Source organism: Rhinolophus hipposideros, assembly GCF_964194185.1.
Source record: "Rhinolophus hipposideros genome assembly, chromosome: 2".
NCBI lineage: Eukaryota > Metazoa > Chordata > Mammalia > Chiroptera > Rhinolophidae > Rhinolophus > Rhinolophus hipposideros.
Window position 1 is genome coordinate 28,701,339 of NC_138048.1, and position 16,618 is coordinate 28,717,956.

Sequence of the window (16,618 nt, forward strand, 5' to 3'; positions counted from 1 at the left end):
TATAAAAGAGATGGTAGATCAAAAAAATATATATTTTAAAAATTAAATGGGATCATATAAAAATTACTTTTCAAAAATTCTTTTGCAATTTATATTTCTACAAGTATTATATAAGCGTAGAACTCTCCTCACCTCAGTCAGCAGTGATTATTATTATTCATTTTAATTTCTGCTAATCTGATACATGAGATGGGGGTACTGTGTGTGTGTGTGTGTGTGTGTGTGTGCATGTGCCTACACATGCATGTGTGTCTATGACACAAAACTTTGGGCATCTTTTAATTTTATTTATTGGTCATTTTGATTTGTTCATCTATAAACTTACCTGTTCGTATCCTTTACTCATGCTTCTTTTAAATTATTTGTCTTTTTCTTATCTATTATCAAGTTATTTTTATATTATAGACACAAATGTGTATATTTCACATACATGGTAACATATATTTCCCAACATATTATATCCCCTTTGACTCTGTTAGGTTTTCTTTTGCTATGCATTAAAATTTTATAGTGGCTAAGTTTTTATACTGGCTTTCTTCTCTTGAACAAGGATTTCTCTAATCCTTATGTTAGATAGTTGTCTCCTAAATTTCTTAGAAAATACCTATGCTGTGAAGTTGGAACCAAATCTTATTTATTTCCAGACAGATATGCAACAGTGTCAGTACAAACCATTATATTAATTGACATTTCCATACTGAATTGAAACATCATATTTGTCTTCTGCCACATTCCTGTATATATTGGGTTCTATTTCTAAGCTCTCTATTCTATTGCACTGAAATTCTTGTCTATTCGTACGCCACTATCTTAATATTTTGATTATCATGTGTTTATATTATAGTTCAATATCAATTAAGGTACTCTTGACTATTCTTACTATTTATATTTTTCTTGGGGAAAAATGGAAAAAAAATTATATGAATTTTAATGACTGCATACAGTTCTATTAATAAAAACCCTGTTAGACTGAAAAAGACTGTATTAAATTTATTTGTCATGTTAGTTGAATTATTATTTTGAAAACTTTTTATTATGGAAAATTTTGAATGTATATAAAAGTAGACAAATGAAGGTAAAAATTTTAAACAACTAATTAAATGAGAAGCACCTCTTCTCACACAAAAAATTCACTGTTTTTATGATTTTTTTGTGATTCTTTCCCCACTTATTCTTTCATTTTAGTGACTGGCTAGGTCAAATATGGCAGAAGAAAATAAGACTCTGGTGACTGAGTTTGTTCTCACAGGACTTACAGATCGTCCAGGGCTGCAGGTCCCCCTGTTCCTGCTGTTTTTGGTCATCTACCTCATGACCATGCTGGGCAACCTGGGACTGATTTTGCTCATCTGGAGGGACCCCCGCCTTCACAAGCCCATGTACTTATTCCTTGGGAGTTTAGCCTTTGCAGATGCTTGTTCTTCCTCCTCTGTGACTCCTAAAATGCTTATAAATTTTTTATCGAAGAATCATCTGATATCTCTCTTTGACTGTATGGCCCAATTTTATTTTTTTGGTTCCAGTGCCACCACAGAATGTTTCCTCCTGGTAGTGATGGCCTATGATCGCTATGTAGCCATATGCAACCCCTTGCTTTATCCAGTGGTGATGTCCAACAGACTCTGTACTCAATTTATAGGTGTTTCATATTTTCTTGGTTTTCTACATTCAGCAATTCATGTCGGGTTGTTATTCAGATTAACTTTCTGCAGATCCAATGTTATACACTATTTCTACTGTGAAATTTTACAACTGTTCAAAATTTCTTGCACTGATCCTACAGTTAATACACTTCTGGTTCTAATATTTTCAACCTTTATACAAGTCTTCACTTTTATGACCATCATGGTCTCTTACACCCATGTCCTCTTTGCCATCTTGAAAAAGAAGTCTGAAAAGGGCAGGAGCAAAGCCTTCTCCACGTGCAGTGCCCACCTGCTCTCTGTCTCCTTGTTCTATGGCACTCTCTTCTTCATGTATGTGCGTCCTGGGTCTGGCCACACGGAAGATCGTGATAAAATGTATTCTTTATTTTACACAATAATAATTCCTTTACTAAATCCTTTTATTTACAGCCTAAGGAACAAAGAAGTTACAGGTGCCATAAGAAAAATAATACAGAAACAGAGAGTTGTCAGATAATTTTCAAACTGTTTCTTTGCCTTCTGCTGAAAAAAGTCCTATAGATTAGCCATGACTCTGCCGTTTCACCAGAGGGGTCAGGATGGTCCATGAACTGTGTGTAAAGGAACACTGCCTCCTATGATGTTTATGTGGATATAAGTCCAGTAAAAGTTTGGGAACACTACTCATAACTTTACCTTATTTAAAAACATTGTACTCCATTTTATCTATTTAGCTTTTATAAATTAGCTATTTTCTAGGGACTTCCAAAATTCCAGATAATAACTGACAATTTTCCTGAGAAATAGCTGTGATTGAGGCTGGCATACAGTGTTAGTCATTTAGTTCATGAATGAGTTCAGCCCACCACTCTGGACCTGCAGTGTTAATAAGGCTTTGTTTTCTGCCATGCACAGTAACTCCAGTAGATGGATAAAGATAAAATTTTGCTTCCTGGAAGAATATATTCATGAGAAGAAATGTACTGGTTACTGACATTAGGAAAAAGTGAAAAGTTCTAAAAAATATCAGTGGATCTTAGGAAAAAGGAAGCTTGCATGAATTTAAGAATTAGAGCATCAAAATTACAGCTCATATTTATAATTCCACATACAGTTTTTATCAAGGATATGGAATGTAGTGTAATATTCCATAATTTATAAATTATGCAGCCATAAATTTCTAAATTTAGAAATATTTGAGTGTAATGAAAAGTAATTTCAGAGACCAGCCTTGTTGTAATCCATGAGTTTCAGCAGCAGCTGACTGGATAGTAGGCAAGGAGTCTAGATCCGAGACAAGAACTTGATTTAGTATATAAAGATATGGGTGGAAACCTGGGTTCATGAATTCTCTACCACTAATTTACTTCTAATTCAGGGACATGATCATTTAAAAATATATGTATTTCAATTTATTTTAGAATTATTATATAGACATAGATTATTCAACTCCTTTTTTAGCAAAACAATTATATTCCTTGAACAATGTTTTATTTCCCAGCATATTCACTTAAAAAAATAATTACACAAAATGAGAATTAAGTTTAAGGTGTTGAGGAACGAAGATATGCCTGTTGTTCTAATATTTTAAAAATTCTGTAGATCTTGTCAATTCAAAAGAACAAGTACACTAAATGTACTATCTAAAAATTTAGGCATATGATAAATATCTTTCATCACTTAAATTTATTATATAATTATTGGAAAAATGTCAAGTGGTTAATATGGTGTCAAGATTAATTCCAGTTGGACTCCAGCAACAAAATTTGAAATAGCCCATAATTAAGTTTATTCTCTTTAAAAACTATTTCTACTTGCATGTGATTTTCCAGCAATTTCATGGTCTTTGAGACTCATTTTGCAAACACTGTAAACTGTATCTGTTTCCTTAACATTTTAATTTTCTTTTTGAATAAACCCTTTTTATATAATTTACTATTGGTCTTTTTAAAGTAATCCTTATTATTTCTGTAATAAGTAATACTTATATTTCTGTAAATGTAAGTACATTTGTTTCTTAACGTACATGGTACAACGTATTTTAAGTATCTGAAAAAACAGCAATTACAGTTTTTACACTTTTACTATCGTTATAATTCCACAAGTAACACATGATTTTATCAGGATTATTTTCAGTAAAATCCCAACTATTATATTATATTACCTTGGAAATAAAGGGTTACAAGTTGAACTACAGTCTTTTCCTCCAGCTTGAAGGCCTTTGGAGTAATTGACATTTAGAGACAGTCTTGCAATGTCAACTCAGGCTATACATCAACTTGGGATAAATTAGATTCCTGCTAGAGTTGGTATAAACTGATGATCCAAAATGTTACTAAGTGTATTTTATGTCAAGTATATCAAGATTTTTATTGTGTAGCTTGTGTTATATGGAAAGTACTGCACTAAAACAATGGATGTGAGGCAAAGATCCCTATAGGTGTTAGGTGACAAGCATGTTACTTATGCTGAGAGATCCTAGACTCTGCAACTTCTCTGTTGCAAGTGATCTGTACTTATTTCACTTGAGTTTGATAATTAAGACCTTGAAAGCTGTCTCTGGATATCTAAGGCCACATTTATGCTGCTGCTTTACATGTTTGGTATTCTTACTTAAAGCTAAATGAAATTGAGTAATAAACGTAGATAAATAAACACTAGTTAAGCCTATTGAATTTTGTAGAATTTGATTGTCATTCTGCATTTGAAATCTACAATGGTCTTATTAAATGGCCCTCATGCAGAAGGATGGGTAGGGAGAATCTTTTAGAGCTTGGTGCTGGGATAGCTGCATGCAAACCTTGGTTTGAGTAAGTGGAAGTTTTTTGAGGCAAATTATGGGAGACAATCTTATCAATGGAATTTAGATGATATATCTTCAAACCTCTAGGATTCAGTAAAATAGGCTAATAACGGCAAACCAGAAAAATGGCTAGAAACATTGCTTGTTTATTATTAATGGCATCAACAAAATGGAAATTCTATAAGGAGAACACACACACAAAATAGATTAATGTAGGAGAGATGAGGCAAATATGTAAAACCGAAGATGAGTCATGAGATATTTTGTGGGACGCTTGGCTGATATTATATTTACCTGGTCAATCAAAAGTCAACATACTCACTGTCCCCAGGATGAGAGGACGGGACCAGGTAACCACAGAAACAAGAAGGTGCTGTTAAATAATTGGGACAGCTTGTCCCAACAAATAACCTGATGAGTTTTTGTTAGTCTGGTTACTCAGACCAGGTGATCCAGGGAGAAATATTTTAATGGTAGAGAATCTATTGAGTCTGAGTGGAGGGAATTATATGGCCTGATTGCTATGAAATTCAGTATACATTTATTATTCCAAATTATGATATACTGTGGTTAGATTAAAATCTAACAAGCTTGTCCTGAAAAGGTGCCCAGTCCTTTCACCAAATGGTAAATGAAAGATCCCTGCAGAAATAGCATAAATGTTCAAAATGCAGGTACATTAGACTGTGTATAAATAAACCATAGAATCACATGATGAAAATGCATCTAATGCAAAGAATAGTAGAATAAAAGAAGATTAAGATCTACTTGCAAAATTTCAGCAGGTAAATTCAAAGATGTATGATTGTTCTAAGTGAATGGCTTTCGGGTGACGAACAGAGTTTTCTGGGATTACCAGAATCTGGAACATAATACATGGTGATATTGGCAAAAGAGAGATCAACATTGCAGGGCCAAAGATAAAACTTGGAAGATAATGTGATGCTGTGGTAGAAGATACCAGAGTTATATTAAATTACAAATTGAAAAATGTGAAAGTAAGGATATCTTGTAGAAATGCCCCTCTATCTGAATGTTTTATCAGACTTCATATCTTGTGAGAATGGAGGGCTTTGCCATTGCCTGCTAATTTCTAACCAGCTATTAATTAGTCAAGAGTGCCTCCACTCATTTCCAATTTGATACAAATGAGAATCTTTAGAATTATGCAAATTCTCCTCTCTAGTGAATAGTAAGCAATACAGAATCCTTAGAGGACAAGAATAAATTTCTTCTTTAAGAAATGTGAGAAACAGGGATATTAATCCCCATTGACTAATATATAAAATTTATATCTGATCTTTAAGGAAAATGATAGTTAATGGAGATTAACCATGGCTACCGAGGACTGAATAAAACAGTTCTGTTGATAGCCTTCTCTGTGCTGCCAGGTATGGTGAAAGCTATTCAAGAAGTACAGAGACCTAAAGGTGACTAATGTGCTACTACAGAATTGGTCAAGGATTTATGTTTTTATTCCAATTTCAAAAGAAGTTCAAATAATTTTCTTTCATTTGATAAAACTTCCTGTACATGTTTGGCATAGCTAATCACCTCAGGGTAGCCGGACTCCTTGGTTAGATAAGATAGAGACATGATCTATATAAAGAAGACACTACTTCGTTACAGTGAAAATACTGTAATAATTATCCCTCAGAGGGAGTAGATGCCTAGGAATTGAGAACTATGGTGACACAAATGACTAATCCAAAATGCTAACATAGCGAGCTAAAACAGGGCCTTGACAGATCCATAAATTTCGGGGGGATAAGTTGAACTGGAACTACAATAGATATTACACAGATAGTAAGGAATACATTACTATCTTTGCAGGCCTTCTAGATCAGAAGAGAGCTATATGTATGTTGGTGAGTATATATACTTCCTGTGAGCATTTTATTAAGCCTTCTGTTAAGTTACTCAAAAGAAATATGACTTTTTATGGAGTCAGAAAAATAATTTTTTAGAGAATTATAAGCTAAGCCTAAACAGTTTCTTTGGAACTCTATCTACCTAAGCCACAAATGATTTCAAAGGTGTCAGCAATGCAGTTGCATGAAAATTGGAGCCCCAGTATGAATCCTCCTGCCTGAAGCCAGCTTCACTCCCAGACTTTTTCATGGACATGAGTCAACAGATTCTTGTTTCAGTTTTCAAGAGCAGAGGCTCTTGAGTCCCTCATGGTTGCCACTGGGATGTTCCATGTTCAAGGCCTTTGGTCCATTAAAAATCAGAGGCCACACAGCCTCTATGTCAGGTCTGGGCAATGCAGTGTATCGCTACAGCTCCTAAGATAAGGGAGTTGATGATTAGTCATCTCAGAAAAGTTTTCTGAGAGCAATTCAATGGGATTGGAAGGGGCCCACTTGTAGTGGAGCTTTTTAAAAGTTGGTTACCCAAGAGACCATCAAGTCTACCTGAGACAGGGAGGAAAACAAGTGCTTGGTTGACAGGGAATGACAGGGAGTAAGTGGGAAAATGAATGAAATGGAGTTTAAAAATTAACAAGGGGCGTATAAGCTGGAAGGATAGGGGCTGAGACCAAAGCTTGGAATTTATTCTGTATTATTTCAGATAGAGCAGTTCCTGGTAATAAGCTCTATAGTATGGAAGTAACTGACTGGAATGAAAGTAAAGGAGCCTAAGATGAGGTGATGTAGGAAGTGGGGGGCTGAGTTATTGTCTGTTCCATCCACATGGATGCGAGAGCCCTCCACTGCCTTTTCACCCCTTCAAGTCCAGCCGTGGGCCCCAACCCACGTTGGTCCTTCCCAGGGCCTCCACAAAATCTGCACTGTTTTCTGTAAGCCCAAGCTTCAGATAATGCAGGGACATGACTTGGGACACAAAGATGCCAGTGTGGTCGTGAGAGAGGGCTGTGGTGGACATTGGCTTTATTTTGTTTTTGTCCTTACAGGAGTCACACATCTTGCTGGAAAAATGACCTCAAGTGCTCTCTCACTCCATTTTTGAGTCCCAGTCTGTACAAGTTGAGCTGCCTTTCCTCAGAATCCTGTTGTAAGTGTGGGTATGTGTGCAGTCATGGCTAATGAAAGCGTTCCATGGAGGTCCATGGTGAGCCCCCAAATATCTGTAACCCTAGAACTCACCTCTGGTTCATGAGCTACAGGTGTTCTGGAGGAGATTTATGAGTATCAAACAGTGACACCTCCATCCTGATAGCTGAATAGTACTAAGGGCAAGATCTTGTATATTTCCATCAAGCATGGCTGGAGGAAGGAAGGCACCAAAATCACCTTCCCCAAAGACAGGGAAGCCATGCCTGACGACATCCTTGCAAACATTGTTTTACTACTCAAACAAGAGCCCCATGGCTTTTTGGTCTAAGGCATCAGAATGCTGTGCGGTATCTGATCCGCCTCAAGCAGGTGGAGCAGGCTGAGGAAGCTGGGAGCCAGGCAGGGTCACAGTGCGGGATGATGGCGCATGAACTCATGTTCCACTTGCAAGGTCGTTCATTCCCCTCTTCCTTTCTTCTTACTTTCCAACTTACTCTAAGGCATCTTTTCCTTCCTTTGAGCTTTATTTTACGCTGGAAGGTAGGTGGCTGCCTGGTCAACATTCCTGCCACTGAAACTGAGTGATGCTTTTGTTTTGAAAAAAAAATTATCAATTTGACAGCCTGAAAAAATACCCAGGTATGGAAACCACTTCGCTCAGGTAACTTTCTAGGAGGGAAACTTCAGTGTCAAGTGTGTAGGACGCTTCCCCAACACATTAACACGACCCACGGGACAGACTTTGAAGCAGCATCTACGCTGTTCCCAGACCTGCCCCCAACCAGCCCAGGATCCACTGGAGCAGCGACCACCCCCAAACACACACACTGAGCGTTCACCCTACTTGCGATCCTCTGATCACTGACTTCTACACAGTGATTAAGCCACTGTTTCTTCTTCACTGATACTTTCTGAGAATAGACCTGTCCTTGACCCTCTTCGGATATAGACGCCCTGTCGTCCCCACAACCCCAAAGGATATAAAGCACCCTTGAGGGGAAAGGTGTGGGCCACACATTAACTAAGCTAAGAGGCAGGAGACACAACCCATCTCCTCACATTTCATCAGGGAAAAAATGGGCTTTCGGGGGTACATGCTATCTATTTCTCACTAGAGCTGCAGGGGACTGGTCAGGTTTTAGAAGCCAAAGGAAACAATCAGTAAGAGCTGAACTCACTCCTTCCTTTCCCTAAGCACAGGCCCTCAGTTACCCAAAACCCATGCATCCACCACAGTACATGCAAAAATCAGTATTGTTAGAGAAACATCTATTAGGGAGAATCAACATTCTCCCCAAAGGAGGAATTACTTGGGGGTGGGACATGTTTCTCTGGAAATTCTGGAGACCGGTTTTCTGTCTAAATGGTAGAGACACATCTTGAAAGCCGTGCCTTCAGCACTGGTGAGAGCAGCCAGTGGCCCCCAGCCAGCTTGACGCCTGCAGGTGGGGATTGGGTGGGGCACAGTCGCCCTGTGAGGCCTGGATTAGGGTGCTACTGACATAGAGCTGCTCCATAAATGCTGCAACTTTCTGGGGTCGTCTGTCCTTGTCTCTGATTGGTGTAATACTTGGAGAACTCTGGCTGGGGCTTGGATGGGCCACAGTCTCCCTGGTGGGGGGCCTGGTTGGGGGTGCTTCTGACACAGTTGCTGATTAAACGATGCAATATTCTGGGGTTGTCTGTCCTTGTCTCTGATTTCTGTAATACTTGGAGAACTCTGGCCAGCAAACAAAGTTTCTTGTTGCCATGATTTTGTATTTGTCACCTTACGGCAGGGAGCCCTGGAGTTCATAAGTGGCCCCAGGGGGGACCCTGCCTGGGCCCGCACTTCTGCCTTCTGCTGAGCTTTCCTAAACTTCACTGGGGAGCAAGAGGCTCTCAAAGGCAGGGGATATCTGCTGCATGCTGATGCCCCAGCTTCCCCTGTAGGAACGTCCCAAAGCCCTTCCTCACTTTCTGACCTTGTTCGTCCCAGTCAAGGCAGCTCTACCTTGTTCTGGGCCTCTGCTCTGTGCAGGTGGTACGGGGCTGCCCTTTTTCTGGGAATTTTCTTGCTTCTTGCCTTCTGTCTCAGGACGAAGACAAGGAAATAAGCACCTCTTTTGTTTCCTGAGTGATCTTTCACTCAGACTGCCCCTTCTGTGCCGTGGTCTGGGAAGACTTGCTTCCAATTATGTCCTCTAATGCCATGTCCTGACTAGGAACATTCTTCCCGCTGGGTTGGGATGTTCCCAGCCCTGGGTCGCCTCCAGCAAGCCCTTCTGATGTGGTGCCCTGAGGGCTCCGTCTCTCTCTAGCTGGTAGAATAATCTCTTCTGACACCACCTTAGACCAGCTTGGGCCCCTAGGCTCCTACCTTTGTTCCATACTGACTCCTCGGTTCTCCACATGCACAGGCAACCCCTGGGAAGCTCCCACGTCGACACTGGAGACACCCTGAGCATGAGGTAGGGAGGCTTTGTAAGTCAAGCTGTCTGAGGCAATGGACATGCCACTGGGATGGCCTTGGGCTTCATTCAGTTATGTCTGGGAGATTCCCGGCTTGCTCATTGTCAGGATGTCACTAGCTTTTGACTGAAGAACATCGAGCTCTCAGCCCTGATTCTCTCTCTGGACATGGGCATGGAAACAGGTTCTGATTTGTTCTCCATCTCTTTGCCCTGCTGCAATTCTACTGTATCAGTGGAAATTACACTTTTATCCTTAAGCTCACCCCTGGCCATAGCTTTTCTTGGGGTCTTTGGTGGGGGTGTTTTGAGTACTGGAATTGGTCTCTGACATTCTTTCTCTATGACAATGTGTGTGACAGGCAGCAGAGTCTGTCTGGCATCCCTCATTCTCTGAACAACCTCTGCAAGCGCATGGTGGAATCAGAAGGTGATTGACTCAGGGCTCCCGGTCCTTCATTGCCCACATGCGAGGTGGCAGGGAGAAGACGATCCGGGATGGAGGGTAAATATTTCATTCCCACTTTGTCTTCATGGAGACATACAGCTTCTTCTAAGGGGCATGTAGCGCTCTGATTTGGAGTCCACCTCAGACATCAGGTTGTTTGATGAAGTTTGGAATGCAACAACGAATAGGTTGTGGTCTCTTTCTACGTAAACATTTCTAGGGATTCAAGGACCTGGGAGGGAAAGCCCCCCAACTTTTTCATATGGGCTTTCAGCATCTGCTGTGCATTGGACCCTAAGAAGAAAACTTCCTGGGAGGTATTCTGGCGTAGTCCCCACCCAGTGCTGATGTCAATCTTCTCTGTGTTATTTCAGTGTGGGATTTCACAGAAAGAGTCGATGTCTGCTTGAGAGCATGCCAGGCACCATGCACAGGCCCAGGCAGCTGATCCGCATTGATTTCCTCAAACTTGTTGCTCAAATGTCCTTTCAGGACATTTTCCAGTTGTCCCTGAGGTAGACTCTGCCCTGACACCATTGTATTTGCTCCTGACAGACTCACCCCGTGACTGTCCAGGGCTTCCTCAGAGTCATACACCAGATCTTTATGTGAAGAGTTCTCTGAGTCACTCAGCAGATAATCTTTTGGGCCATCCTCTAAGCTTTTCCCTTATCCTTCCTCTCATCTTCCTCTAGCTGACGCATTTCTGAGCCCCTGTCCTAGAAGATTCTGGGTTGGCTCACTCCAACATTTAGCGTTTTTGCTACTCTGTCATTTATATACAGAGATCAATGAGAGTCTATAATTGTTCTGCGGCTGATATATTTTGACGAATCACTCACAGGCCTCATCAGTGACCTAGGCTCATGGGTTCTACAGGGCAGGCCCCATTATTGTTGGATGAGTGCCTTTCACAGGTGCTCTAGATTTGCAAATCTCATTGCTCAGAGGAAACTCTTTAAGAAGGATGGAGATAGAATCCTGGGCCTGGGAGGGCCAGCAATAAGCAGAGTTGGGAGCTGAACAACAAAACTTGTTTGGACCATGCAGCATAAAGCCCACAACCTTCCAATTGCTTGCAAACCACACTCCATCCCATGTTGAATTTCAGGTGAAGTGGGATAGTCTGATTCATTGGGGGTGCAAGGGAAACACACTCCCCAGATCCTAATCTGGGGTATAGGACCAGATAGTAGGATTGGGAAGGTGGACCTGGGGTCGGATCTGAGTGAGAGGTAGGAGCTAGGATTGGGGCAGGGGTGAAGGAAGGGTTTAGGCTGGGCCTTAGGCAAAGACGGAGGGTAGGGGGTGGAAAAGTATTAGGTACACTTGGCCTGTGGAGGCATTTGAGATTTTATTGAAAGTAGGATTGAGGAATAGTCACCCAAGACATGGACAGCAAAGGCAAGGTCTACTGGAAAAGATGGGAAAACCATCTTTTCGTTTTCCAAAAAGCTGGGTATGGTTTTTTACCAAATAATCCTTCCAGGTCCTAGGACGTGAGAGCTGCTGATTGGCATGCAGTTCTAGTGGTTTGCCTTTGCTGCTCCAAAGAGGGAGGGCGGCCACTGAGTCATGCTAATCAGCAGTTGACTTTCACATTTGTCCTGAAGAATTTAGGTGGTAGTTGGGCCTAAGTTGTTTTTGAAAAGAATCATTTTTCTTTCCCTTTCCATTCCACTTCAGGAAATTACTCCTATTTGAACCTGTATCTCCAGGAATTCCAGGATGTCAAAGCTGAGAAACAAAAGGTGACCATACCCTACAAGGTTGGCTGCAGGGTCTCCCCCAAAATTGGCCTGTAAAGAATAGAGGGTAAGAAACTCTTTCTTGAAATCACATTGTGCCAAGGTGGAAGGGAATAAGCATTTGGCATGAGCTAGTCTACAGCAAGGAAGGTTTGCCAGTGACAGGCTGGAACGGTCAGTGCCTGTGACTGTTGAGACATAAGTGGACAATGCCCAGTGCTATCTGGAGATGCGGTCTCTTGCTCAAACTTCAATAGGATAGAAATTGATTTAGAGTGAATCACAGTGAAATTGTAGTTAGGTGGTGGAGAGGTAGACAGTATTGGTGGTACCTGATGGCAAGCAAATGAACCAGTGGGATTCCTTGTCTGGGAGAAATCTCCTAAGGGGTTGTTATCTTGCGAAAGGGAGGGGTTAAGAAAGATGGTGTTTAAAGTCAAAGGGGCTTCTGGTTGGAGAAGAGGATCCGCTCTTGGTGTGCCATGTGGTGGGGTAGCTGGGGGTTGGGGCAGGGAACGGTCCACTGGGAATGCAGATGCCCAGAGAGGAAAAGGCTCTAGTGGCAAAGAGTGACCCGGTGTTGAGGGTGAAAGAAAGTCAGATAAGGAGTTCATTGGCTTAGGAGAGAGAATTGAGGGTAGAGATAGGAAAAGGCTGAGAAGGCAGAAAACAGAGAGAATGATAATTCAGTCTCAGAATCTGTGGAAGCCACAGGGTACACACAGTGAGTAGCATCTTCCAGGACCTCCGGGTACAACAGACAATTGACCTCAGCAATGTGTTATTGCTCATCTGACAGAAGGGGTCTGGACATAACAGTTGACGAAAGCACATGGTATCATGATGCTGGCCCAGGGAGCTGCAAGAGACGGAAGGTACAAAGCTACAGCCAGGACCAGAACAAAGAGAAGAAGACCTCATGGCCCTGTAGGTGTGGGGCCACCTGAAAGAAGCTGCTGCCCTTCACATTGCTCCACAACCCTGACTTCACAATACACTCCATAGCACTCACCCCAGGCCTCATTCACATCCCTGGTTCCTATGGCTACTACACCCCATGACTATGGAAGGCTGCACTGAATCCCTGGAATTGCATAGAACATGCTAAATAGGGATCACCAAAGAGGGGGAAAGACTAGTAACTGTTTCAGGATAGAAATCAGCCTCTTTATCTTTTCTTCTGCCCTCTGCTAATATCTCCAACCTGAAAGGTCAGGAGAGAGTGTGATATGGGATGAAGGTAGAAGCATAGGTATTATACAGGAGTTCCTTTATGGAAGACCATTGTGATATTACTGTGGAAGCCCTAAAAATCAGTAGATGAGGTCAAATGTCGATAATAATACGAACAAGGTTCGCATGGGTCTGTTACTTCATTTGTAAAGTACTTTCACATGCATGATCTCATTTGATGCTAAAAACCACTCTGTGAAGCAGAGGTCAGTGGTTACATCAGAGAGGAATCCAGTCATCGAAGAGGTCAAAGTGCTTAGACAAAGTCCAGAGACAGAAGTTCGGAGCCTTGACATTGATTGGGCAATGTCCCCTGCTCAGGTCCATCACTGCTCATGGCCAGGGATGGCAGAGCAGGACCTGAGAAGTGACTCAGGGTCTGACTGCCTTCCCATGAGCCTCTCCTCTGAGGGCTCTGTTTTCTGAGAAGGACTCTATCTAGCAACTAATATCTTCAGAGATCATGGACCTGGGACCTCATGGAAGGACAGAAAGGGTTACCCTTGGAGGGCTCAGGTGAAAGAGGTAGAATCTTACTTTTCCGTGTCCCTCTCTTTCCTTCTCCTCTTAGCTTTGCCCAGGTGCTGAGAAAAAAAGACAAGAAAATCATTTCGGTCACTTCTCTCCATAGGAAAAGGCTGAGAAGGCAGACATTCTTGGATCAGATACTCATGATCCAAGAATAACATGACTCTATGTTAATTACTAGAACTTTGTGTTCTTCCCCTGATCAATTTTTGTGGGTTCAAATGTTTTAATTTTTCCTTTATTGAAAAACTCATGGAAGGATTTTGTCGATCAGGTCTGTATTTGGTATTCTCAGTCAGAAGCCCTCTGCTCACGGAGGGCATAGGCTCTGAGGCCAACAGTTGCACCTCTGCTGCCTCAGATAGGACCCTGTAAGCTGGGGCAGGGCTCAGGCTCCAGCCTCTGCTCAGCAGCTCTCAGAGATTCAGTGCTGCCCTCCTGATGAGCCCAACTCAGAGGAAGGCTCTGTGGGGTGATGCCTGACATGGGACTATGACCCATGATGAAGTGGTGGGGAACTCTGTTCTCCTGCCGAGATCCCATTCTCTCTAAATAACCCAGTCAGGGCCAGGGAATCAGTCTTTGGGGGTTGATCCTGGAATCAGTTCTCTACTACACCCACATGGTCTGTGAGCCTCCAAGGAAACAGTCGCAGCTGAACCCCTAGCTCGGTCATGCCTGTTCTCCTCAAAGGATGTTCTATTCCTTCAGACTCCCCACTTCAGGTGTTGCTTTGAGCCAGCCACACTCATTTTAAAAGGCGGAACTAGAAATGGACACAACACTAAAGAAAATCTGGTGGGACTCACTCAGGGTACCTTACCTTTGGGATGTTTTTGGTTTCCTAGAAGATGGTAAAGATGGAGTCCCCACCAGGTAGCACAGAACAGAAGGGGACACCGCAACCTACACAGGGAAGTCAGGTTAACATCTGAAAATATTGAGCCGAAGCTCATACAAGTTTCAATAAGACTATTCAGAAATGAGAAAACATTCCATTGTGTGAATTCCATTATCTGAATCCCCAACCTGCCTGAGGCAACCGAGCTCTGAGAGTGCAGACTCTGGACTTTATTGTGAGGCCTGCATCACAGACCATTGATGAGTCACAAAGGGTTGTGACACAGCCCCTCCCCCACCACCAGCCCAGCAGATCCCTCCACCCCTCTTGGGCCTCTAGGTCCCTCTGTCCTACCCTGCCATCTTATTTTCCAATCCATCTTTTATCACATCATATATTTACCTTAATGAAATGTTCTGCATGTTTCACCTGTAACCCAGATATTACCTGGGTCCCTCTTTACTGTGTGGAGTCGTTGACTTTGGGCTTACGGAGTCCACTACCTTGAAAGTCTGAAATAGTGCCTGGAATGTTTGCTTGTACCCAGACATTTACATGCAGGGTCATCTATGTCCTTAAACCCATCTTTCCTATAGAACATTTGGCCTTACATGATGTGGGGACAGAGCCCCAGAGAGCAGTTTCCAGGCTCTCAGCCTTATGTGGAAAGGTGCTGGCTCGGCTGGTAATGGCCATCAGCTGTGGCTAGTTGGCTGTCAGCTGTAACCAGTGAGCCATTGGCCACTAATATAACTGCCGCGGCTGAGCTGGGAGAGGAGTAGTTAGGTTGGCAGAAAAGCGGACAGCAGGTCGCACGTCATGTGAATCCAGCCTCCAGTGAGACTATAGTGGTGTGACTCTCCTACCTATGGCTCCGTGGGTGTTCCTTTTTGGCCTAGCCAAATCCTGCATTCTTATGTGGAGAGTGGGAGCTGAGACCCCACAGGCCGCCCCGCAGAACACATGGCGCAGTGAGCAGGGTCTCCTGCATGACACATGAACTCAGATATAGAACTTAAAATTCTTCTGTACTTAGTTTTCTGAATGTTGAATAGCAAATTTTAGTGTTTTTCTTTCAGTTAGCCTTTACGCTCTTAAATCAGAGGGCCTGATTCAAATAATTAAAATGAATAATTCATTATTCAACGTTCACAAAACTGAAATTAGTATAAAATAAATGTAAAGAATTGAACCTTCAAATGATCTTGGAAGTAAGTCTATAGTAGTTATTTCTATGAAGTTAGAGAAGCTTAAACTGCACAAACACTTTTGGGACATGAGATACACACACAAACACATACACATACACATACACACACACACACACACAATCTTCTGACAAACCAGTCCATTATTTTCAAATTAACACATCTTCTCTTTTTATTTAAATCTTTCATTTGTATGTGTGTGTGTTTCTTCTTACGCTCTATAAAATACAGACAGCCTGAGGTCTGCTCAATTCCTAATAGCTGTACAAATCCCTGCCTTAGTCAGTTCAGGCTGCTATAATAAATTACCATAGACCAGGGGGCTTAAACAACAAACATTTATTTCGCAGAGTTCTAGATCCAAGATCAAGGCCCAGCAGGTTCGGTGTTTGGTGAGGCCCACTTTCTGGTTCATAGACAGCTGTCTTCTCCCTACCATTTCACACGGTAAAAGTGAATGTGAGGGAGCTTTCTGGGGTCTGTTTTCTAAGGGCACTAAGCCCATTCATGGCAGCTCCACCCTCATGACCATATCATTTCCCAAATGCCCCATCACATTGGGTTTAGTGTTTCAACATTTGAATTATGGGGGGAATACAAATATTCGGAATAAGAGCACAGTGCAAACACAGAAAAAGGAGCAGTTCTTTTGCCAGGACACAGAGGACAGAAGGGCCCTGAAAACCTTCAGAGTAGGTGCCACTGAGATGGGCC

At 42.0% G+C, this 16,618-nt stretch overlaps 1 protein-coding gene across 1 annotated transcript in view; it reads left to right on the plus strand.

The window, feature by feature from the left end:
• Nucleotides 1-1,203: 1,203 nt before the first annotated feature.
• LOC308487417 (olfactory receptor 5AC1-like) overlaps nt 1,204-16,618 on the plus strand; it is a gene marked incomplete at both ends in the record, with an annotated part of 66,037 nt that continues 50,622 nt past the window's right edge. Inside the window, one exon of the mRNA XM_081025606.1 lies at nt 1,204-1,275. Within this exon, the coding sequence (XP_080881732.1) occupies nt 1,204-1,275 (72 nt within the window). The remainder of the gene's footprint in view (nt 1,276-16,618) is intronic.